Genomic DNA, 25,007 nt, shown 5'->3' with positions numbered 1-25,007 from the left:
TTAATTGTAGATTTTATAGAGAAAAAATTTTATAATTCGTAAATTTTTTAAAAAATATTTTTTATTAATCGTGGATTTATTAAAAAGTGTTTTTATTAATCGTGGATTTTTTAAAAAATCTTTTTTATTAATCGTGGATTTAAAAAAAAAAAAATTTATTTATCGTGGATTTAAAAAAAAAATTTTATTTATCGTGGATTTAAAAAAATACTTTTTATTAATCGTGGATTTTTTTAAAAATATTTTTTATTATTTTATTATTAAAACAAATATTTTTTAATAATCGTGGATTTTTTAAAAAAAATATTTTGTAATAATTGTGGATTTTTAAAAAATATCTTTTATTAATCGTAGATTTTTTTAAAAATATTTTTTATTAATCGTGGATTTTTTTAAAAATATTTTTTATTAATCAAGGATTTTTTAAAAAATATAGTTTAGTAATCAAGGATTTTTTTTAAAAAATATAGTTTAGTAATCATGTTTTTTTAAATATTTTTTAATAATCGTGGATTTTTTAAAAAATTTTTTTATTATTTGTGGATTTTTTAAAAAATATTTTTTATTTATCGTGGATTTTTTAAAAAATATTTTTGTTGATCGTTGAATTAAAAAAATTGTTAATCGTGTAGATAAAAAAAAATTATTAATCGTGGATTTAAAAAAAAAAATATTTTTATTAATCCTGGATTATTTTAAAAAATATTTTTTAGTAATCGTGGGTTTTCGTAAAAAATTTTTTTATTAATCGTGGATTTTTTTAAAAAATATTTTTTAGTAATCGTGGATTTTTTTAAAAAATATTTTTTTAGTAATCGTGGGTTTTTTTAAAAATATTTTTATTAATCGTCTATTTTTATATCTTTGTTAATCGTTGAATTAAAAAAATAATTAATCGTGGATTTAAAAAATAAATATTTTTTTATTAATCTTGCATTTTTTAAAAAATATTTTTAATTAATCTTGGATTTTTAAAAAATATTTTGTACTAATCGTGAAATTTTAAAAAAATAATTTTTTATTAATCGTGGAATTTTTAAAACATATTTTTTGATTAATTGTGGAGTTTTAAAAAAATGTATGAATCGTAAATATTTAAAAAGATGTTTTTCATTAATCGAGGATTTTTTAAAAAATATTTTTTATTGATTGTAGATTTTTTAGAGAATAATTTTTATAATTCGTGAATTTTTTAAAAAAAATTTTTTATTAATCGTGGATTTTTAAAATGTATTTTTTATTAATCGTGGATTTTTTAAAAAATATTTTTTATTAATCGTGGATTTAAAAAAATATTTTTTATTAATCGTGGATTTAAAAAAATATTTTTTATTAATCTTGGATTTAAAAAAATATTTTTTATTAATCGTGGATTTAAAAAAAATATTTTTTATTAATCGTGGATTTAAAAAAATATTTTTTATTAATCGTGGATTTAAAAAAATATTTTTTATTAATCGTGGATTTAAAAAAATATTTTTTATTAATCGTGGATTTAAAAAAATATTTTTTATTAATCGTGGCTTTAAACAAATATTTTTTATTAATCGTGGATTTAAAAAAATATTTTTTATTAATCGTGGATTTAAAAAAATATTTTTTATTAATCGTGGATTTAAAAAAATATTTTTTATTAATCGTGGATTTTTTAAAAAATATTTTTTATTAATCGTGGATTTAAAAAAATATTTTTTATTAATCGTGGATTTAAAAAAATATTTTTTATTAATCGTGGATTTAAAAAAATATTTTTTTAAATCGACGATTAATAAAAAATATTTTTTATTAATCGTGGATTTAAAAAATTATTTTTTATTAATCGTGGATTTAAAAAAAATATTTTTTATTAATCGTGGATTTAAAAAAATATTTTTTATTAATCGTGGATTTAAAAAAATATTTTTTAATATCATTTTATAATGGTGAATTTTTTGAAAATTTATGAATTTTATGAAAAAATATTTTTTCATTTTTATAAAATATTATTTGTTAACTGAGGATTCTTAAAAAAATATTTTTTATTATTTTGGACTTTAAAAAATAATACTTTAATATTTGTGTTCTTTAAAAAATACTTTATTATTTGTGAATATTTTAAAAATATTTTTTTAAATATATTTTTTATTATTTGGGGATTTAAAAATTTTTTTTTTTTGTTAATGGTGGATTTTTTAAAATGAGTTTTTAATCGTTAATTTGTGAAAAAATATATTTATTAATCGTGGATTTAAAAAAAATATTAATTTTGGATTTTTTAAAAACAATTTTATTAATCGTGGGTTTTTTAAAAAAATAATTATATATAAATATATATAAAAAATATTTTTGAATTTTTTACAAATATATATATTTTAATCGTGGGTTACTTAAAACATTTTTATTAAATCGTGGATTTTTAAAACTGATTTTTATTAAAGGTGGACTTTGTAAAAATATCTTTTATTATTAGTGGATTAAAAAAAAAAAAACATTTTATAATCGTGGATTTTTAAACAAACATATTTGATAGTCGTGGATTTAAAAAAAATATATATTTTATAAGCGTGGATTTAAAAAATATATATTTAATAAGTGTGGATTAAAAAAAATATTTTATAATCGTGGATTTTTAAAAAAGAATATTTATGTATATTATAAAAAAACATTAGTCTCGGATTTTTAAAAACTATTTTGTTATTAATCGCGTGTTTTTTTAATATTCTTTACTAATCATGTTTTTTAATGTTTTTTATTGATAGTGTTTTTCTAAATATTTTTTATAAATCGTGTTTTTTTTAAATATTTTTTATTAATCTCATTTAAAAAAAAAATATTTTTTATAAATCGTGAATTTTTAAAAATTATTAATTAATCGTGAATTGATAAAAAATTATTTTTTATTAATCGTAAATTTTTGATTTTTTTTTATTACTTGTGACAAAAACTATTTAAGAAATTTACATTTATGATGTTTCCTCAAAAAGTATGCTTTAGGAAACTGCGTTGCAACATCTGGTATTTAAAAAAGAAAACCCATTACGTATACTTTTTGTCACTTCTTGTACGCCTCGAGAAACATAAGAGAATGTATCATTAGTTTATGAAAATCCCTGTTAAGCATCTGCTATCTACCCTTGACACATTTTAGTGCACACTTTGAACGAAAACCTTTGCACATTTTCCCATTATTTTTTGTTAAGACACCACAACTTTGTCATTTAATTGCATATATCCGTTACTGTGCCAACATTGTGAGTTGTTGATAGTTTTAATTAAAATTCTTTGCTTCCCGCTTTTATGCACTTTTCATATTTTAATATCTACCTGTAAATTTGTTGCATTATCGCTGTCACTTTTGTCAGCGTAATGCTACATGAGCAACACATAAGCACACATTTAAACAAAATACTTTGAGTTTACTCGCTTAAATTGTTTCATGGAATTTTGATTTTTTTTTGCATTATACTTTTCCTGATACAAATTAACCACAAAGTATATAATTTGTTGTGTGTGTATATGTGCGCGTAAGTTCGTATCTGTGTCCACATTGTTTATTTAACACAAGTCATTCTATTATCATAATATCCCAAGGACAATTTTTCTCCGCTGAGTTTTAGCTTTACTGAGTACATACATAGGTACATAAAGCTCGTGGTTGAATGTCCTAGTTTTCGAGTTGCCTTAACCCATTGCAGTTTGAACAAACTAAACATTTGCGTAAAATGAAATTTTCATTTTTTTCATGCCCAAAAGCGACAATTTAATGAAAATTTGCATAGGTGTTTTTTGTTATATTAACATCAATTTGTAGATTTTTCTCAGGATGTACGTATTTATTTTAGATGACCAATAAAGCAGATTATTGACAGTTTATGTTATGCAAAAAAGTAATAAAAAAATAACAAATGTCAATTATTCGATTTAAATCTTTACCAATTATTTTATTAAATAACACATTCTTATATAATTTGCTCTTTAAAAATTATATTTAAAAAACCTTAAGTTGTCTAACTGCAAACATTTGGACTTTTCCAGTACTGCAAGAATCTGCTAATTTTTACTAAATCTCGACAACATAAAGGAAAATTTTTTATCGTAGTAAAAATTTTTAGATTCTTGCAGGTTCTAGAACGGAGCAATTTCTTGCATAAGTTTAGCATTTCAAAACCATAACACATAGCGTATACGTGCTGTCAGCACTTATACGCCAGCAGAAACTTTGTCATTTAATTGCTTGACAATTATGACGATTTAGGAGTGCAGATCCACATCTTAAAAATTCATTAAAAATATATAACAAAATAAATGCCCTTAAAATTAATTCGTATAAAAGTTTCATTCTCCTTCGCTCTCTATCCAAAAATCCTGAAGAAGGGCAGTTGTATGATTTGTTTTTCCACGTACAATCTATTCAGCTTAAATTTCGTGGCAATATTTTTATTGTGGTAGCCATGTGTGGAGCTTGTTTTCTCCACTGTCGTACTATGTCTGGTTCATTAAAAACATGATATGATGGGCAATCAATGTGCGGGTTACAGCCAAAGCATAAATGTTTGTCACATACATAAATATTCTATTCTGGCTTTTTTCATGGTATTTGATCGTGGTTTTATTAGAGAATATTTTTTCGAGGACTATCATAAGCGGAGATTTTTAAAATAATATTTTTTTCAAGGGCCATGGAAAGAGTGGATTTTTAAAAAAATATTTTTCAAGGGATTTTCAAAAGAATATGTGTTTAGGAGCCACCATTAGAATGGATTTTTAAAATTATATATATAGTTTTAATGGCCCAGCAATAGCGCGGACTGGTAAAAGAATATTTGTGCAAGGGTCATAATTAGAGTGGACTTTTAAAGTGAATTTTTTTATTTTTAATATAATAAGAAAAAATATATTCTTTAAAAATTCAAGATTTTTGGGAAAATATCCTTTAAAAATTTCAATATTTTTGGAAAGAATAATATTCTTTAAAAATTCACGATTTTTGAAAAATATTCTTTAAAAACTCAACGATTTTTGAAAATTATTCTTAAAAAATATTATAGATTTTTGAAAAAATATTATTAAAAAAAACTCACAATTTTTGAAAAAAAATTCTTTAAATAATCCACAATTTTTGAAAAAAATATTCCTTAAAAAATATACGAATTTTGGAAAAAATATTCTTTAAAAAATAGATTTTTAAAATAATATTTTAAGGGCCAGCATAAGCGTGGATTTTTAAAAGAATATTTGTCTAAGAGCCACCATTAAAGTGGATTTTTAAAATTATATTTTTTTCAGGATCCATCAAACTGTGATTTTTTAACATAATATTTTTATGGCGCGGATTTTTAAAAGAATATTTGTTTATGAGCCACCATTAAAGTGGATTTTTACAATTATATTTTTTTCAGGATCCATCAAACTGTGAATTTTTAAAATAATAGTTTTTATGGGCCAGCAATAGCGCGGACTTGTAAAATAATATTTGTGCAAGGGTCATAATTAGAGTGGACTTTAAAGTGAAATTTTTTGATTTTTAATATAATAAAGAAAAAAATATATATATATATATATATAATTGTTCCACAAACATCCCATACGGGACAAGGGAGACTTCTCTCATATCAATGAGTGCACCCCGATTCATATTAGCTCAATGATATGGGACCTACAGTTTATCGCCGAGTCCGAACGGCGTGTCCTAAGACACCACTTGTAGAGAAGTTTTACATGGCTGAAATACTCAGAAAATGTCGCCAACATTACTGAGGGGTATTTTGCCAACGTTGAAAATTTTGGTGTTTGCCTGGCCGGGGAATCGAACCCACGACCTTCAGCGTGCAAGGCGGGTGTGCATACCATTGCACCACGTTGGCACCCAAAAAAAAAATACTCTTTAAAAAAATACAAGATTCTTAGAAAAATATCCTTTAAAAAAATTCAATATTTTTGCAAAAAAAAAAAGAAAATCTTTAAAAATCCAAAATTTTTGAAAAAATATTCTTTAAAAACTCAACGATTTGTGAAAATTATTCTTAAAAAATATTATAGATTTTTGAAAAAATATTGTTAAAAAAACCCACGATGTTTGAAAAAAAAAATTCTTTAAATAATCCACGATTTTTGAAAAAAATATTCTTCAAAAAATATACGAATTTTGGAAAAAATATTCTTTAAAATATAGATTTTTAAAATAATATTTTTAAGGGCCAGCATAAGCGTGGATTTTTAAAAGAATATTTGTTTAGGAGCCACCATTAAAGTGGATTTTTAAAATTATATTTTTTTCAGGATCCATCAAACTGTGATTTTTTAAAATAATATTTTTTATGGGCCAGCAATAGCGCGGACTTGTAAAAGAGTATTTGTTCAAGGGCCATAATTAGAGTGGACTTTTAAAGTGAAATTTTTTGATTTTTAACAAATAAGAAAAAAATTTTCTTTAAAAAAAAAACGATTTTTGGAAAAATATTCTTTAAAAAAATTTAATATTTTGAAAAAAAATATTCTTTAAAAAATCCACGATTTTTAAAAAAATATTCTTTGAAAAATCCACTATTTTTGTAAAAATATTCTTTGAAAAAATCCACGATTTGTGAAAGAAATATTCTTTAAAAAAATCCACGATTTATAAAAAAAAATATATACTATTTTTGAAAAAATATTCTTTAAAAAAATCCACAATTTTTGAAAAAATATTCATTAAAAAATCCAAGATTAAAAAAAAAATCTTTAAATAACACTATGCAACACTGAAAATGCAAACAACTTCTAGTATGCATTTTTTGAAACTACATATTTAGACTACAAAAACCCTAGAAGGGGTTTGTCCTGTCAGATCCAGTTCGGATTTTATGGCCTCATCTAAACCGGGCTAAATCTACACTTTTTTGCATTTATCAGGCCTTTATCTCAGAAACGAATAAGAATTTTGCCTTGCTGTCTTTAGCAATATTGTAGCCCTAAACTAGTAGAACTTATCCGTTGAAAAAACCATACAAGAAAAACTCCATCTAGGGCATCAATATCTATAAAATACAAAAAATTTTACATAATTGGTGAAATTCTGGTCAGTATCGGCTAAACTATTGGGAGTTGAACCAAGTAACCTTCTGCAAAAATCTTCCAAATAAAGTTCTCAACAATTCTTTAGAACATTCTGAAACTCTAAAATGCTTACTTCATGTTGTTTCAGCGGTATTTTGCATCATATCTTTTACGACACGTATTTCAAACACAGTTCACACCAACAGTTTATTCTCGCATTTCGGATTTCACTACATTATTGACATTTTTATTAAATCATCGTTGAAAATGTACTGAAACCAACGGGATAGAGGAATTTTACAACAATGACATGTTCTGAAGAGTTGTGTATTACAGAAAAAATTAACGGTTTTGGAGATACGGTGCGAAATGTATAAAAATTGTGGAATTTTTGCATATATTTTGAAATTTGAAGCAATAATGTAGTTTTTTGAGTTAATTATTTCTCCAAATATTTTATTCTTGTCCTTATCTACAAATTTGCTTCAGAGGTCAGAAGAAGATTCGCATTGGTTTCAGAGATATAGCCCCGAATTTCTTTAAAAACTCAATATTTAACCAGGTTTAGATGGGGCCATAAAAACCGAGCTGGATCTGACACAAGAAAACCCAACTAAGGCTTCTTGTCGTTTGGGTCTGTACTTTCAAAAAAGCCTCATTTCGAATTGTTTGCACAAGATCACCTTAAAAATGTTGCACAATCCACGATTTTTGAAAAAATATTCTTTAAAAAATCCACTAATTTTATAAAAAATATTCTTTAAAAAATCCACTAATTTTGAAAAAAAAAATATTCTTTAAAAAATCCACGATTTTAATTTTTTTTTTTAAATAATCCACTATCTTTGAAAAGATAATAATTAAGAAAGACAAACTTTTTGAAAAAATATTCTTTGAAAAATCAACGACTTTGGAAAAACTATTTTTTTAAAAAAATCCACGATTTTTGAACAAAATATTATTTAAAAAATCCAAGATTTTTGAAAAAAATTTTATTAAAAAATCCAAGATTTTTGAAAAAAATTTTATTAAAAAATTCCACGATTTTTGAATAACCGTTTTTTTTTTAAAAAATCAGCGATTGTTGAAAAAATATTCTTTAAATCTCTACGATTTTTTAAAAAAAAAGGTTCTTTAAAAAATCCTCGATTTTTAAAAAAAAATATTCTTTAAAAAATCCACGATTTTTGAAAAAAAAATATTCTTTAAAAAATCCACGATTTTTGAAAAAAATATTATTATTTTAAGTGAGATTTTTTGATTTTTAAAATAATAAAGAAAAAATATTCTTTAAAAAATCCACGATTTTTGAAAAAAAAAATTCTTCAAAAAAATCCACAATTTTTGAAAAAATATTCATTAAAAAAATCCAAGTTTTTTCAAAAATATCTTTAAAAAATCCAGGATTTTTTAAAAATATTCTTTACAAAATCCACGATTTTTAAAAAATATTCTTCAAAAAAATCATCGATTTTTGAAAAAAATTACTTAAAACAATCCACGATTTTTGAAAAAATATTTTTAAAAAAATCCACTAATTTTGAAAAAAATATTCTTTAAAAAATCCACGATTTTAATTTTTTTAAATAATCCACTATCTTTGAAAAAATAATAACTAAAAAAGCCAAAATTTTTGAAAAAATATTCTTTGAAAAATCAACGATTTTGGAAAAACTATTTTTTAAAAAATCCACGATTTTTGAAAAAAATATTATTTAAAAAATCCATAATTTTGGAAACCCCGTTTTTTAAAAATCCACGATTTTTGAAAAAAAAATATTTTTTAAAAAATCCACGATTTTCGAACAAAAAATATTCTTTAAAAAATCCGCGATTTTTGAGAAAATATTCTTTAAATAATCAATGACTTTTGAAAAAATATTCTTTAACAAATCCGCGATTTTTGAGAAAATAATCTTTAACAAATCCCCGATTTTTGAAAAATATTCTTTAAATAATCAATGACTTTTGAAAAAATATTCTTTAAAAAGTCCAAGATTTTTGAAAAAATATTCTTTAAAAAATCCACTATTTTTGAATAAATATTCTTCAAAAAATACACGATTTTAGAAAAAAAAAACATAAAAAAGATTATAAAAATTTTTGGAAAAAATGTTCTTTAAAAAAATCCAAGATTTTTGACAAAATATTGTTTAAAAAACGGCGATGATTTTAGGAAAAAATATTGTTTAAAAAAAAATAAAGAAAAAAATATTTTATTTCTTAAAAAATATGTTTAAAGGCTGGTAGGCTCTTGAATTGTATATGAATATGGTTTGATGGTTTACAGAATATCTTTTCAAATGACTAGAGGCCAGTGGTTTAAAGAATATTATTTAAGGCCGGTAGATCGGTAGGCAATTTAATGAATATAATTTTAAGGCCAGTGGGTTAAAGAATAAACAATAAGGATTGAAGATTATTTTTCAAGTAGTTAAAAAATCTTTTCGCATGAGTCTAGGGTCCTTGTTTGCCTTGGAAAAATATTTATTGTTATATTTTTCTAGGTTTGTATATTTTTTGGAAAACATTGTCCCGTAATTTTTTAAAAACGTTTTTGAAACTATGTTCTAGGACTAAAAAGAAAAAATGAAGTTATGTCCGTCGATTAAAAAACAGCTGCCGGGATATAAAAGGGCAGAAAGAGAGGTCAACCTTAATATAAAACCTATAAATATCGCATGCGCAGAAGTGTGTGTTTCATTTAATCTTCGAATATGAGTGGAAATTTGTATAACCAATAAAATAAGTTACAGTGTGCCGTATAGGGTCAGAAAAACCCATGAATACATTTATATGGTGGATTTCAAGAGTTGTTGTGGGCCTGAATCTAAACATAAAGTGATCGCAGTTCAATTTTCTCTTGGAGTTCAAGAGCCGGCGTGTGCCAGATCCTAAACATAAATAAGGTGATCGTAGTAATTAATTTTCTCGTTATGTTTAGGAGCCGTCGTGGGCTTGAACTTAAGCAAAACTGATAGAAGTTAAATCATCACGTAGAGCTCAAAAACTTACATGGGAACGAAGCTATCTTGGGCGAGGACATAATTAGAAAGTCTTCGACGTTCAAAAGCCGTCGTGGGCGAGAACATAATTAGAAAGCGACGTATGACACTGTGATACAAATTGGAATCCATTGTCTGGGTGTTGCATAGTTTCTTTTGAGGACGTAACCCCTTGGTGAGCATATTAAGAAGCCAAAGGAGCATTTTGCCGTAGGTCAATTTTCTGACTTATATCGTGATGCCTTTTTTGCATTATATGCAAAAGCTGGGGACAGCTTTGGAAAATTGGTTTGTATTTTCGCTTGGCGCTATGGTATCTTTATTTTAAGATTCATGTCTTTAGTCAAATCGAATGGCGAGTATTTTTGTAAAATATTTTGTTCTTCTGACGCAGTCCCTTAAATTCCATTTTTCTTCCTTTTTCTTGAACTGTGGTAAATACATCAAAAATGAGATTTTTAACTTCCAAATATTCGGCTGGTCGTATAAGTAGTAACATGAGGCATGCGCCATGATATTCAAAATTTACTCGCCCAGATATCTCTATACAAAACGTTTGTGGAACTAAGAAAAGATTTTAAACCGCGGTGATCTTAATTTTTTTAATTTTGAATGCTTTGCTTTGAAATGTTACCATGAATGGGCTATTCTATCAGAGAGATAGCCTTCGCAATCACAAATAATTATGTCAGTACCTATGGTCGTGTAATTGATGATATTATGCATACGCCACAAAGTCTCGCTAAGAAAATCAGTAAAAAGTTGTTGCAAAATCGGAATGGTTTAGAGTTAGACCTTTTTAGGAATAATTATTTACAAAGTCTATGAAACAAAATCTTAAAAAAATATATATATATAAGACTATAAATTGGAGTTCTAGAAAATATAGTGCTCTGGAGTATTGATTATAATTTAATTCTTTAGTTTATAAATTATTATTTTGTTAAAAAGCGACTTAAGTCATTTTGCAATATTTTCTTTATAAACGGGGGTGATGGTAACTATTAAAAAGGGAAAATACTTACTGTAAAGTTTTATGGTACCATCCATTTCACCACGAGGATTTTTGGCAACACACTTGTAGCTGCCATAATCACTTTTTTGTACATTGTTGATGTGTAAACGCATTGTTGCTTTATATGATGGATTACCGGGTATTGTTTCAGTTCTGCATCGAGTCCATAACGTGGCAGAAATTGGAAAAAAAGAAGTAAGAAGAAAGAAAATAACGATATAAATTAGGTAAAAGGAAAATATGATTCTGATTGAAATACTGAACTTAAATATTTGAGTTTCAAATGTAAAAGGTGTTGTTAAACTTATAAAATTTTATCAGTGCTTCTGGTCGTATAATTGGTGACACAACGTATACGCCATGAAGTTTCATCGTCATATTTCTTGCCTAATCTAAAAAAACTATTTTCCACGAACATTACCAAAGTAACAAGAGACGACTTTTGCATATGAATGATTACAGCTCAGTGATGTGGCGCCTCCTTTACGTCGTTCTCTCCAAACAAAGTGACGTTCTTGTAAAGATGTTCTGCATATAATATCCTAAGGAATTTTGCCACCGATGAAGAATATAATGTCTGGCCTAGGACTCAATGGTGGTTGTGCCGTGTGCAATGTCGTTGCTTCACGATGTCTCGCCCTAGCTATCATATATGTAATGTTCACTCACATTTTACGGAAGCATAGGTCATTGAAATCTTCAATCTTGTTTTATTTACTGAATATTGTTTCATTTTGCTTTTCTCTTGTTAATAACACCTCATATTTTTTGTTTTCAAAAGTCATTAGACTCATAAATAATTTTTATAAAAATTTTAAAATATTTTTTTTTCTTACAGCATTCTGATAATCAAGATCACTTGAAGAAAAGAAGAAATAATATAAAATATGCAAATTTTTGACAGTTGTTATTACATTTAACTTGCTATTCATTTACATTGAAATGTGAGCAGTGAGCCAATAAAAAAAAGAAACATCACAATGATAAGACAGATGAAAGACCGGGAGAATAAGTCGTAAATACTTGATGATGTATTAGGGTGTTAGGAGAAAATTCGTTAGTTACTTCATAAGTTATAGAAGCCTCCTAAGGAGGTCTCCTATTCTATAGAAGCCTTCTAAGGAGGTCTTCTATTCTATAGAAACCTCCTAAGGAGGTCTTATATTCTATAGAAACCTCCTAAGGAGGTCTTCTATTCTATAGAAACCTCCTAAGGAGGTCTTCTATTCTATAGAAACCTCCTAAGGAGGTCTTCTATTCTATAGAAACCTCCTAAGGAGGTCTTCTATTCTATAGAAACCTCCTAAGGAGGTCTTCTATTCTATAGAAACCTCCTAAGGAGGTCTTCTATTCTATAGAAACCTCCTAAGGAGGTCTTCTATTCTATAGAAACCTCCTAAGGAGGTCTTCTATTCTATAGAAACCTCCTAAGGAGGTCTTCTATTCTATAGAAACCTCCTAAGGAGGTCTTCTATTCTATAGAAACCTCCTAAGGAGGTCTTCTATTCTATAGAAACCTCCTACGGAGGTCGTCTATTCTATAGAAGCCTCCCACGGAGGTCTTCTATTCTATAGAAGCCTCCTACGGAGGTCTTCTATTCTATAGAAGCCTCTTAAGGAGGTCTTCTATTTTATAGAAGCCTCCTAAGGAGGTCTTCTATTTTATAGAAGCCTCCTAAGGAGGTCTTCTATTCTATAGAAGCCTCCTACGGAGGTCTTGTATTCTATAGAAGCCTCATACGGAGGTCTTCTATTCTATAGAAGCCTCCTACGGAGGTCTTGTATTCTATAGAAGCCTCATACGGAGGTCTTCTATTTTATAGAAGCCTCCTACAGAGGTCTTCTATTTTACAGAAGCCTCCTACGGAGGTCTTCTATTTTATAGAAGCCTCCTACAGAGGTCTTCTATTTTACAGAAGCCTCCTACGGAGGTCTTCTATTCTATAGAAGCCTCCTACGGAGGTCTTCTATTTTATAGAAGCCTCCTACGGAGGTCTTCTATTTTATAGAAGCCTCCTACGGAGGTCTTCTATCCTATACAAGCCTCCTGCGGAGGTCTTCTATTCTATAGAAGCCTTCTACGGAGGTCGTCTATTCTATAGAAGCCTCCAACGGAGGTCTTCTATTCTGTAGAAGCCTCCAACGGAGGTCTTCTGTTCTATGGTAGCCTCCTGCGGAGGTCTTCTATTCTATAGAAGCCTCCCACGGAGGTCTTCTATTCTATAGAAGCCTCCAACGGAGGTCTTCTGTTCTATAGAAGCCTCCTACGGAGGTCTTCTATTCTATAGAAGTCTCCTACGGAGGTCTTCTATTCTATAAAAGCCTCCTACGGAGGTCTTCTATTCTATAAAATCCTCCTACGGAGGTCTTCTATTCTATAAAATCCTCCTACGGAGGTCTTCTATTCTATAGAAGCCTCCTACGGAGGTCTTCTTTTCTATAGAAACCTCCTAGGGAGGTCTTCTATGCTATAGAAGCCTCCTACGGAGGTCTTCTATTCTATAGAAGCCTCCTAGGGAGGTCTTCTATTCTATAGAAACCTCCTAGGGAGGTCTTCTATGCTATAGAAGCCTCCTAGGGAGGTCTTCTATTCTATAGAAGCCTCCTAGGGAGGTCTTCTATTCTATAGAAACCTCCTAGGGAGGTCTTCTATGCTATAGAAGCCTCCAACGGAGGTCTTCTATTCTATAGAAGCCTCCAACGGAGGTCTTTTATTCTATAGAAGCCTCCAACGGAGGTCTTTTATTCTATAGAAGCCTCCGACGGAGGTCTTCTATTCTATAAGCCTCCAAGGGATGTGTTCTATTCTATAGAAGCCTCTAACGGAGATCTGTTATTCTATAGAAGCCTCCTAAAGAGGTTTTCTATTCTATAGAAGCCTTCTAAGGAGGTCTTATATTCTATAGAAGCCTCCTAGGGAGGTCTTCTATTCTATACAAGCCTCCTAGGGAGGTCTTCTATTCTATAGAACCCTCCTAGGGAAGTCTTCTATTCTATAGAGACCTCCTAGGGAGGTCTTCTATTCTATAGAAGCCTCCTAGGGAGGTCTTCTATTCTATAGAAGCCTCCTGGGGATGTCTTCTATTCTATAGATGCCTCCTAAGGAGATCTTCTATTCTATAGAAGCCTCCAACGGATGTCTTCTGTTCTACAGAAGCCTCCAAAGAAGGTCTTCTCCTACGGATGTCGTCTATTTTATATAATCCTCCGACGGAGAAAGCTTCCTACGGTGAAGTGTGGGATTTATAAACATGGTGTTGGAGGTTGTAAAAACACAAAAGGACCCTCGTTACCCTGCTGCTTGATCTTGTACGAACGTCGTTTTTTAAACACCTAGGTATAAATGTATGGGCCTTTGAAGGAAGGTCTTCTACCCTATTATCGTTGTAATAAGAATACTTCGTATTTGCAATGAATATTTCCTTTAAATGTCAATGGACAACAATGGAACAATAGAATTACACGTAATGTGATGATGACGATGATGAAGAGAGTCCGACAATATGATATGAAGATGAAGATAATAATAATGCAGAGACACAAAGCCGGCGACGCCAGTCATATTTATGAAAGATGATGATGATGACCTTGGCAATGTATAAAGAACATTTATTCTCACACATCTAGAAATGCGGTAAAGTTAGCTTATGATTTTGTGAAATTAATATTAATATGAATTTAAAGAAAATCTGGACTTTATATAAGAAACAATTTACTTTAAAAACAATGGATTTGTAAAGAAATTCACTAAAGATTCCCCAGGTATTCCGAGGAAGGACAGAAAACTATGCAATGCACAATTGTTAAGGGGGATTTGCTTGAATATGGAAATTAAGAAAGTCAAGCACCAAACTTGGGGTGCAATTCTATCCATAAATTCTAGCAAATGAGGATAATGGAAGCGACTGTGTCTACGCTTACCAGGTCAGTGATACCAGATTGCCCCGGAATTAACACAGACTCATCCGACCCATTGTCCGTGGGAGGATGACCATGCATGTGGTCACCTTACACACAAGCTCATCAGTTGGCTGTGTCATCTGCTGGATCGCGTTCTTCGTGTTGTTATAGACGATGAGCTCCATTTATCGACTAAATCACCAAACGTTAAGTACTTCTTTGGAGGGTTATCCTCGAAGGGATAAAGAAGACTTCTCGCATATCAATGAGTGCACGCCAACTTATATTGGCTAAATGATGTGGGTCCTACTTTTTATCGCCGAGTCCGTATGGCATATCTTACGACACCACTAGCAGAGAAGTAGTTCATGGCTGAAATAATCAGGTAATGCCGGCAACATTACACTTACTTACCTTTCCTTTGAAAAGGTCTTTGAGAAGCAATCTTTCCTTTGAAAAAGGTTCGTGAGAAGCACCTTTTTCCTTTGAAAAGGTTTTTGAGAAACAACCTTTTCCTTGAAATGTCCTTGAGAAGCACCCTTTTTCTTAAAAAAGTCCTTGAGAAGCACCCTTTCCTTTGAAAAAGGCCTTAAGAAGCACCCTTGCCTTTGTAAAAGGTCTTAAGAAGCACCCTTTCCTTTGAAAAATACCTTAAGAAACACCACTTCCTTTGAAAAAGGCTTTACGAGGCAACCTTTCCTTTGAAAAAGGCCTTAGGAAGCATTAAGAAACACCCTTTCCTTTTAAAGGGGCCTTGGGAAGAATCCTTTCTTTTGAAAATGGAAGTAGCCTTTCTTTTGAAATGGATCTACTTCTGAAGACTTTCCTTCGAAAAGACCCTTAAGAAGTAGAATTTCCTTTGCAAGAGGCCTTGAGAAGTAGCCTTTCATATGAAAAGGACCGTAAAAAGTAGCCTTTCTTTTGAAAAAGGGGCCTTAAGAAGAACCCTTTCGTTTTAAAAATGCTTTAAGAAGCATCCTTTCCTTTGAAAAAGTCCTTAAGAAACACCACTTCCTTTGAAAAAAGCCTTGAGAAACACTCTTTCCCTTGAAAGGGGCCTTGGGAAGAACCCTTTCATTTCGAAAAGGACACAGGGCGCATCCTTCTCTTTGAAATAAAATTAGAGAAGCACCCTTTCATTTCGAAAAGGCCACAGGACGCACCCTTCTCTTTGAAATAAAATTATAGAAGCACCCTTTCTTTTTAAAAGGGCTTTAAGAAGCACACTTTATTTTGAAAGAGGACTTAAGAAGCACCCTTTCCTTTGCAATAGACCTTAAGAAGCACCACTTCCCTTGACAAATGCCTTGAGATGCACCATTTACTATGAAAACGGAAGCACCCTTTCCTTTGAAAAATTACTTAAGGGCCTTTGTAAAAGGCCTTAAGATGCACAATTTCCTTTGAGAAAGGCCTTAGGAAGCAGCTTTTCATTTGGAAACGGCCTTAGGAAGCACCCTTTCGCCTGAAAAGGGTCTTAGGAAGCACTATTTCCCCTGAAAAGGGCCTTAAAAAGCACCACTTCCATTTAAAAAATGCCTTAAGATGCACCCTTTGGGAAGAAACCTTTCCTTTGAAAAGGGCCTAAAGAAGCACCCTTTCCCTTAAAAGTAGCCTTGGCAAGTACCCTTTTCTTTGAAAAGGGACTTAAGAAGTAGCCTTTTCGCTGAAGAGGGACTTAAGAAGTAGCCTTTCTTTTGAAAAAGGGGACTTAAGAAGCACTATTTCCTCTTACGAAGCACCCTTTCCTGTGAAAAGCCTTGACAGGCACCCTTTCCTTTGGAAAAGGCCTTAAAAAGCACCATTTCCTTTAAAAAAAAACCTTAAGAAGCACCCTTTCCTTTGAAAGGGGCCTTAGGAAGAACCCTAAATGATCTCCTTGAAATGCTCAAACAACTTTTCACCTGGAAATCTGCCTTCGGGCATTCTTGTAGTAGTGCTGATCCGCCACATAACTCGTGGCCCATGGCATGGTACACCTTAAGATGGCAATGCATTTTAGCTTTGATATCCCCGCCGGGCCTTTGGTCTTGAGATAGATTAAGAATTTTATCATAACATAATAGCAAAGTGTGGAGGGTTCCACGGTACTTAGCAGCTGCGCATAAAGGGTATGTTTTGTACTTAAATCGGTGTCAGGTACCTTGAGTTCCTTCAGAAAGCCCACCTGTGGTCATAATCGTGCATTTTTAAAAACAAGTTTAAAGGCCATCTTGCGGTCTATAATCGTATATTTCTAAAAACAATTTTATAGGCCCAACTCTGGTCTATAATCGTGGATTTTTAAAGACAATTTTGTAGGCCCAACTCTGGTCTATAATCGTGCATTTTTAAAGACAATTTTATAGGCCCAACTCTGGTTTATAATCGTGGATTTTTAAACACAATTTTAAAGGCCTAATCGTGCATTTTTGAAGACAATTTTATAAGTTCAACTCTGGTCTATAATCGCGGATTCTTAACGACAATTTTATAAACCAAACTCTAGTCTATAATCTTGGATTTTTAAAGACAATTTTATAGACCCAACTCTAGTCTATAATCTTGGATTTTTAAAGACAATTTTATAGACCAAACTCTGGTGTATAATCGTAGATTTTTTAAGACAATTTTTAGGCTCCCACTGGTCTATAATTGTCGATTTTTAATGACAGTTTTATAGGCCCACCTTCGGTCTATAATCGTATATTTCTAAAGACAATTTTAAAGGCCCCTTTCCGGTTTATAAACGTGGACTTTTAAAGACAATTTTATAAGCCCAACTCTGGTCTATAATCGTGGCTTCTTAAAGACAATTTTATAGGCCCCACTTTGAGCTGTAATCGAGGATTTTTAAAGACAATTTTATAAACCCAAATCTGGTCTATAATCGCGGATTTTTAAAGACAATTTTATAGGCCCAACTCTGGTCTATAATCGTGGATTCTTAAAGACAGTTTCATAGGCCCAACTTTGGTCTATAATCGTGGTTTTTTAAAGACAATTTTGTAGGCCCAACTCTGGTCTATAATCGTGCATTTTTAAAGACAATTTTATAGGCCCAACTCTGGTTTATAATCGTGGATTTTTAAACACAATTTTAAAGGCCTAATCGTGCATTTCTAAAGACAATTTTAAAGGCCCAACTCTGGTATATAATCGCGGATTCTTAAAGAAAATTTTATAGGCCCAACTTTGATATGTAATCGAGGATTTTTAAAGAAAATTTATAGGCCCAACTCTGGTCTATAATCGTGGATTTTTAAAGACAAATTTATAAGCCCAACTCTGGTCTATAATCGTGGATTCTTAAAGACAGTTTCATAGGCCCAACTTTGGTCTATAATCGTGGTTTTTTAAAGACAATCTTATAAACCAAACTCTGGTCTATAATAGTGGATTTTTTGAGACAATTTTATAGGCCCAACTCTGGTCTATAATCGTGGATTCTTAAAGACAGTTTCATAGGCCCAACTTTGGTCTATAATCGTGGTTTTTTAAAGACAATTTTGTAGGCCCAACTCTGGTCTATAATCATGCATTTTTAAAGACAATTTTATAGGCCCAACTCTGGTTTATAATTGTGGATTTTTAAACACAATTTTAAAGGCCTAATCGTGCATTTCTAAAGACAATTTTAAAGGCCCAACTCTGGTATATAATCGCGGATTCTTAAAGAAAATTTTATAGGCCCAACTTTGATGTGTAATCGAGGATTTTTAAAGAAAATTTTATAGGCCCAACTCTGGTCTATAATCGTGGATTTTTAAAGACAAATTTATAAGCCCAACTCTGGTCTATAATCGTGGATTCTTAAAGACAGTTTCATAGGCCCAACTTTGGTCTATAATCGTGCATTTTTAAAGACAATTTTATAGGCCCAACTCTGGTTTATAATCGTGGATTTTTAAACACAATTTTAAAGGCCTAATCGTGCATTTCTAAAGACAATTTTAAAGTCCCAACTCAGGTATATAATCGCGGATTCTTAAAGAAAATTTTATAGGCCCAACTTTGATGTGTAATCGAGGCCCAACTCTGGTCTATAATCGTGGATTTTTAAAGACAAATTTATAAGCCCAACTTTGGTCTATAATCGTGGATTCTTAAAAACAGTTTCATAGGCCCAACTTTGGTCTATAATCGTGGTTTTTTAAAGACAATCTTTTAAATCAAACTCTGGTCTATAATAGTGGATTTTTTAATACATTTTTATAGGCCCTACTATGGTCTATAATCGTGGATTTTTAAACACAATTTTATAGGCCCAATTCTGGTCTATAATCGGGTATTTTTAAAGACAATTTTATAGGCCCACTCTGGTCTATAATCGTAGATTTTTAAAGACAATTTTATAGGCCCAACTCTGGTTTACAACAGACAATTTTATAGGCCCAACTCTGGTCTATAATCGTGGATTTTTAATGGCAATTTTATGAGCCAGCTCTGGTCTATGATCGTGGATTTTTAAAGGCAATTTTATAGGCCCAATTCTGGTCTATAATCGTGGATTTTTTACGACAATTTTATGGGCCAGCTCTGGTCTATGATCGTGGATTTTTAAAGGTAATTTTATAGGCCCAATTCTGGTCTATAATCGTGGATTTTTAAAGACAATTTTATAGGCCCCGCTCTGGTTTATAAACGTGGATTTTTAAAGACAATTTTAGAGGCATAACCGTACATTTTTAAAGACAAGTTTATAAGCCCAACTCTGGTCTGTAATCGTGGAATTTTATAAACCAAACTCTAGTCTATAATCGTGGACTTTTAAAGACAATTTTAAAGGCCCAACTCTGGTTTATAATCGTGGATTTTTCAACACAATTTTAAAAGCTTAACCGTGCATTTTTAAAGACAATTTTATAAGCCCAATTCTGGTCTATAATCGTGGAGTTTTAAAGACAATTTTATAATCCAAACTCTAGTCTATAATCGTGTATTTTTAAAGACAATTTTATAGGCCCAACTCTGGTCTATACTCGTGGATTTTTAAAGACAATTTTATAGGCCCAACTCTGGTTTATAATCGTGGATTCTTAAAGACAATTTTCTAGGCCCAACTTTGGTCTGTAATCGTGGATTTTTAAAGACAATTTTATAAACCAAACTCTGGCCTATAATTGTGGATTATTTACGACATTTTTATGGTCCAATTCTGGTCTAAAATCGTGGATTTTTAAAGACAATTTTTTAGGCCCAATTCTGTTCTATAATCGTGGATTTTTAAAGACAATTTTATAAGCCCAACTCTGGCCTATAATCTCGTGGATTTTAAAGACAATTTTATAGGCCCACCTCTGTTCTATAATATTCGATTTTTAAAGACAATTTTATACACCCATCTCTAGCCTTTAATCGTGAATTTTAGAGACAATTTTATAGGCCCACCTTTAGTCTATAATCGTGAATTTTTAAAAACAATTTTATGGCCCACCTCTGGTCAGTAATCGTGGATTTTTAAAGACAATTTTATAGGCCTACAGAATTTTTTAAGACAAATGTTTCAGAGACAATTTTATAGACACACGTCTAGCCTTAAAACGTGGATTTTTATAGACAATTTTATAGGCCCACTTCTGGTCCATAATCGTGGATTTTCAGAGACAATTTTATAGGCCCACCGCTGATCTATAGTCGTGGATTTGTAGAGACAATTTTATAGACCCATTTCTAGCCTTGAATCCTGGAATTTCAAAGACAATTTTATAGACATACGTCTAGCCTTAAAACGTGGATTTTATAGACAATTTTATAGGCCCACTTCTGGTCCATAATCGTGGATTTTCAGAGACAATTTTATAGGCCCACCGCTGATCTATAGTCGTGGATTTGTAGAGACAATTTTATAGACCCATTTCTAGCCTTGAATCCTGGAATTTCAAAGACAATTTTATAGACATACGTCTAGCCTTAAAACGTGGATTTTTATAGACAATTTTATAGGCCCACTTCTGGTCCATATACGTGGATTTTCAGAGACAATTTTATAGACCCACGTCTGTTCTATAATCGTGTTTTTTTAAAGACAATTTTATAGGCCAACTTCTGGTCTATAATCGTGGATTTTGAAACAGAATTTTATAGACGTCTACGTCTGTTCCATAATCGTGGTTTTGTCAATCGAAATATATGTGCCATTATGAGCTAATAATGCCCACCCCGCTTGGAGTAGGGTACCTGCTAAAAACAGATAACAACTTAAGATGACATATAACATTAAAAATTGAAATTTAAATAACAAAACAATTCTAAATCTATTCATAGAACAAAATGTTAATGAAAAAACATACGGCGGAATTAAAGTCCGGAGAGACCCATAGAGAGAAAAAGAGAATAAACAAAACCGAAGAAAAACATGGGGAAAAATTTGATGCGAAAAAAAGTCGCAATGGCCTATGAAGATGCTAGACAAAATGATGAGTGGCTGACAAAGTGGGGGCCATAATACAACAAAAAGAAAGAAAAAAATATTACAACAATAACAAAATCTAGAATATAAAATGAGAAAAAAAAATAAAAAGAGTATGGCTGGCAGTTTAAAATCTAAACAAGATTTAGTTGAAGGCAACAAGTGGGTGAAGCTGGAAGATTGCAATTTGAGAGCACAGACAAAACTATTTACCGGTTAAAGTTAAAGTGAAAAATAAATAAAAATCTAAAGTAAAAGAAGAAAAAATCATAAAATAACATTTTGGGCCAGCAAGTCTGGACTCACACCAAAAAGCAAAAAAAAAAACACCAAAAGAAAACAACCAAAACAGAAAAATCTCCCACAAAAACGTTGAAGAATAAATCCTTGCCGAGCAACCATGTTAAAGCTCAGCATTGTCTTTGGCCTGTTGGCGTCAATAATCTGGCGTACAACACCGACAAATTGTCGCCAGACACACAATCAAACCCAGAACATCAATCAATTGGCGGCCATCAACATTGAACGTTACATGGACGTGGACGGACAGCAACGACCCTGCGACAACTTCTATCAGTATGCCTGTGGCAAGTGGTATCAACAGCATATCGATGAAATGGATTATGGTGATGTCTTGGGTTTAATGGATTATGAGCTGAATAAAAAGTTGGAGCATTTGTTAAGGAAGTCACCGGGCAGCGGCAGCAGTGCGGGGGGAAGTGATGAAACCCCAGCAACCACCACAGAGGCGGCTGGCCATCAACCCCCGACATTGGTGTGGGAGCAAATGTCTTCATTGTACAACAAAATACGCACCTATTATAAATCCTGTAAAAAAGTCAAGCCCTACAATTTGAAGAAGTATTTGCAGTTGATTCAACCCGGACCAGGGGTACATTGGTATGTTTTGGCCAAGCAGGGTGGACGTAAATGGAATGCCGATAAATTTGATTGGCTGGAGGCCATAGCCAAACTAAGGCTCTATGGATTGAATGGGGTGCTACTCAAGGAACAGGTACTGCCACGCTGGGATGAATCCTCTACCATGAGCATTTACTTGGACAAACCGGATTTGGCCGAGACCTTGGCCATGGGTGAGGGTGTCATCATCGAGCTGCTCATGGACATTGGCCAAACCAAACGTTTGGCAAATGAAATAGCCCGCGAAGTCAATCGTTTTGAGTTCCAGTTGCACAAGTTGCAGGAACTAGAGGATGAAGAGGGTCCCAAGGAAATGCAATTGGGTTATCTGCAAGAATACATGCCGCAAATAGATTGGTTGGCCTATCTCAAGGAACTCAAGGGCCCCGACACAGATCTAAGCACCACAGTGATTATACAAAACATACCCTATATGCGCAGCTTGGTGAAACTCCTCAACACCGTAGAACCCTCCACCCTTTGCAATTATATTATGATAAAATTCTTACTCTATCTCAAGACCCAAGGCCCAGCAGAGATATCAAGGCAAGAGTGCATAGCCAGTCTGCGGCGGGCCATGCCTTTGGCCATGAGTTATGTGGTGGGTCAACATTACTACAAGGATGCCGCCAAGACAGATGTCCAGGTGCAAAAATTGTTCGAGCACCTCAAGGAGACCTTCCATGCCATTTTAAACGACAATCGTCTGCAATTACCCGAACCCATTGTCCAAACTCAACTGCAGAAAATCCAAGCCATGCAGCTACGCATTGGTTTTGCTCCTCGCAATGTTACCGGGGACTATTTTAATCTCTACTACGAGAAGGTGACCCTGGATGCCAATAACTTTTATGCCAATCAACTAAGCCTCCTACGGCTAATGGTGGAGCGCAGCCACGAAACCCTGGATCCCATTAGCCATCAGGATATGCTCAATGATGAAGCAGTGATATCAGCCGAATGGGTGGGATCCTCCTCCTCACCACTTTATCTAAAGTCACGCAATTTGGTGGTCATACCCTATGGTTTCCTACACATGCCCATCTATCATCGCAATCTGAAAGATATCTACAAATATTCCGTCCTAGGCTTCACTTTGGCCCATGAAATGCTGCATGGCTTTGACTCCTCCGGCATAGATTATGATGCCAGCGGTAATATTATGGGTCCCAGTGAAGAAATCTCGGCGAATCAACGTTTTATGCAGGGTTTGAGGTGCATGCAAAATGAACTTGCCACCGGTTCGCGAAGTCTCAATGAAAAGCTAGCCGATTATGAGGGCATACGTTTGGCCTTCAATGCCTATTTTTCACCCACCCGATCGAATGTAACTTATGCAACGACCAAACATCTGCGTTCCCGTTTCTTGGCTCAGTTTACACCGCAGCAGGTATTCTTTATCAACTTTGCCCAATTCTTTTGCGGTAAAGTCCACCCGAAGCTGACACATTCGGCATATTTGGATCATGCCATGGATGAGCTGAGGGTGTTACAGACCCTGGCCAATTTTGAGGAATTTTCCAAAGCATTTGGTTGTGAGAAAAGGGATAAAATGCAGTCACGCCATCGTTGTAAGCTGTGGTGAAGTGGAGGAATGAGCGGAGGTGTGGATTCTTGAAATTGTATATATGTATGTAGCTAGGATCTGGAATATAAATATATTTTTAAATGAAATAAAAAACTTGTGATAAGCAATAAAGGACATATTAAATAAGTCTTCTACTGCTATCGTGGGAAAAGCTTCGTAAGTATTAACTGCTGCAAAGGGGGCTAGGGAAAAGGCCACAGTAGAGGCCGGACTACCGAATGCGCCTTCTATAGAATAGAAGACCTCCGAAGAAGCCTTCTATAGAATAGAAGACCTACAAAGAAGTCTTCTTTAGAATAGAAGACCTCCAAAGGATCCTTCTATAGAATAGGTCCGAAGGAGCCTTCTATAGATTATAAGACCTCCTAAGGAGACTTTTATAGAGTTAGAAGACCTCAGAAGGAATCTTCTATAGCATAGAAGACCTCCGAAAGAGGTTTCTATAGAATAGAAGACCTCCAAAGGAGCTTCCTATAGAATAGAAGACCCACGAAGGAGGTTTCTATAGAAGAGAAGGCCTCCGAAAGAGCATTCTATAGAATAGAAGACCTCCGAAGGATACTTCTATAGAATAGAAGGCCTCCGAAGGATACTTCTATAGAATAGAAGACCTCCGAAGAAAACTTCTATAGAATAGAAGACCTCCGAAGGAGGTTTCTATATAATAGAAGACCTCCAAAGGAGCCTCCTATAGAAGACCTCCGAAGAAGCATTCTATAGAATAGAAGACCTCCGAAGAAGCCTTCTATAGAATAGAAGACCTCCAAAGGAGTCTTCTTTAGAATAGAATACCTCCAAAGGATCCTTCTATAGAAAAGAGGGCCTCCGAAGGAGCCTTCTATAGATTTTAAGACCTCCGAAAGAGCCTTCTATAGAATAGAAGACTACCGAAGGAGCCTTTTATAGAATTGAATAACTCCGAAGGAGACTTCTATAGAAAAAAGACCCCATAGGAGACTTCTATAGAATAGAAGACCTCCGAAGGAAACATCTATAGAATAGAAGACCTCCGAAAGAGTCTTCTGTAGAGTAGAAGACCTCCAAAGGAGCCTCCTGTAGAATCGAAGACCCCCGTAGGAGGTTTCTATAGAGTAAAAGATCTCCGTAGACTTCCGTAGGAGTGTTCTATAGAATAGAAGACCCCCGTAGGAGGTTTATATAGGAATAGAAGAC

General features: G+C 32.1%; 2 protein-coding genes across 2 annotated transcripts in view; one reads left to right on the top strand and one right to left on the bottom strand.

Annotated features, from left to right (window-relative positions):
• DIP-epsilon (Dpr-interacting protein epsilon) overlaps window positions 1-25,007 on the bottom strand; it is a 791,100-nt gene that overhangs the window by 64,144 nt on the left and 701,949 nt on the right. The window contains exon 7 of the mRNA XM_073965144.1: window positions 11,045-11,187. Within this exon, the coding sequence (XP_073821245.1) occupies window positions 11,045-11,187 (143 nt within the window). The remainder of the gene's footprint in view (window positions 1-11,044; window positions 11,188-25,007) is intronic.
• On the top strand, window positions 21,215-23,957 carry Nepl5 (Neprilysin-like 5). Its single transcript, XM_073967384.1, has one exon. The coding sequence runs from the start codon at window positions 21,726-21,728 to the stop codon at window positions 23,829-23,831; it is 2,106 nt and encodes a 701-aa protein (XP_073823485.1). The 5' UTR covers window positions 21,215-21,725; the 3' UTR covers window positions 23,832-23,957.

The sequence above is a fragment of the Musca autumnalis genome, unplaced genomic scaffold, assembly GCF_047663935.1.
Source record: "Musca autumnalis isolate F117 unplaced genomic scaffold, ASM4766393v1 scaffold_2, whole genome shotgun sequence".
Lineage (NCBI taxonomy): Eukaryota > Metazoa > Arthropoda > Insecta > Diptera > Muscidae > Musca > Musca autumnalis.
Note: the sequence above shows the minus strand (reverse complement) of the source record. Positions and strands in the feature narration are given on the sequence as shown.

Coding starts and splice junctions, on each gene's coding strand:
- Nepl5 (XM_073967384.1), top strand. CDS start 21,726: ATGTTAAAGCTCAGCATTGTCTTTGGCCTGTTGGCGTCAATAATCTGG.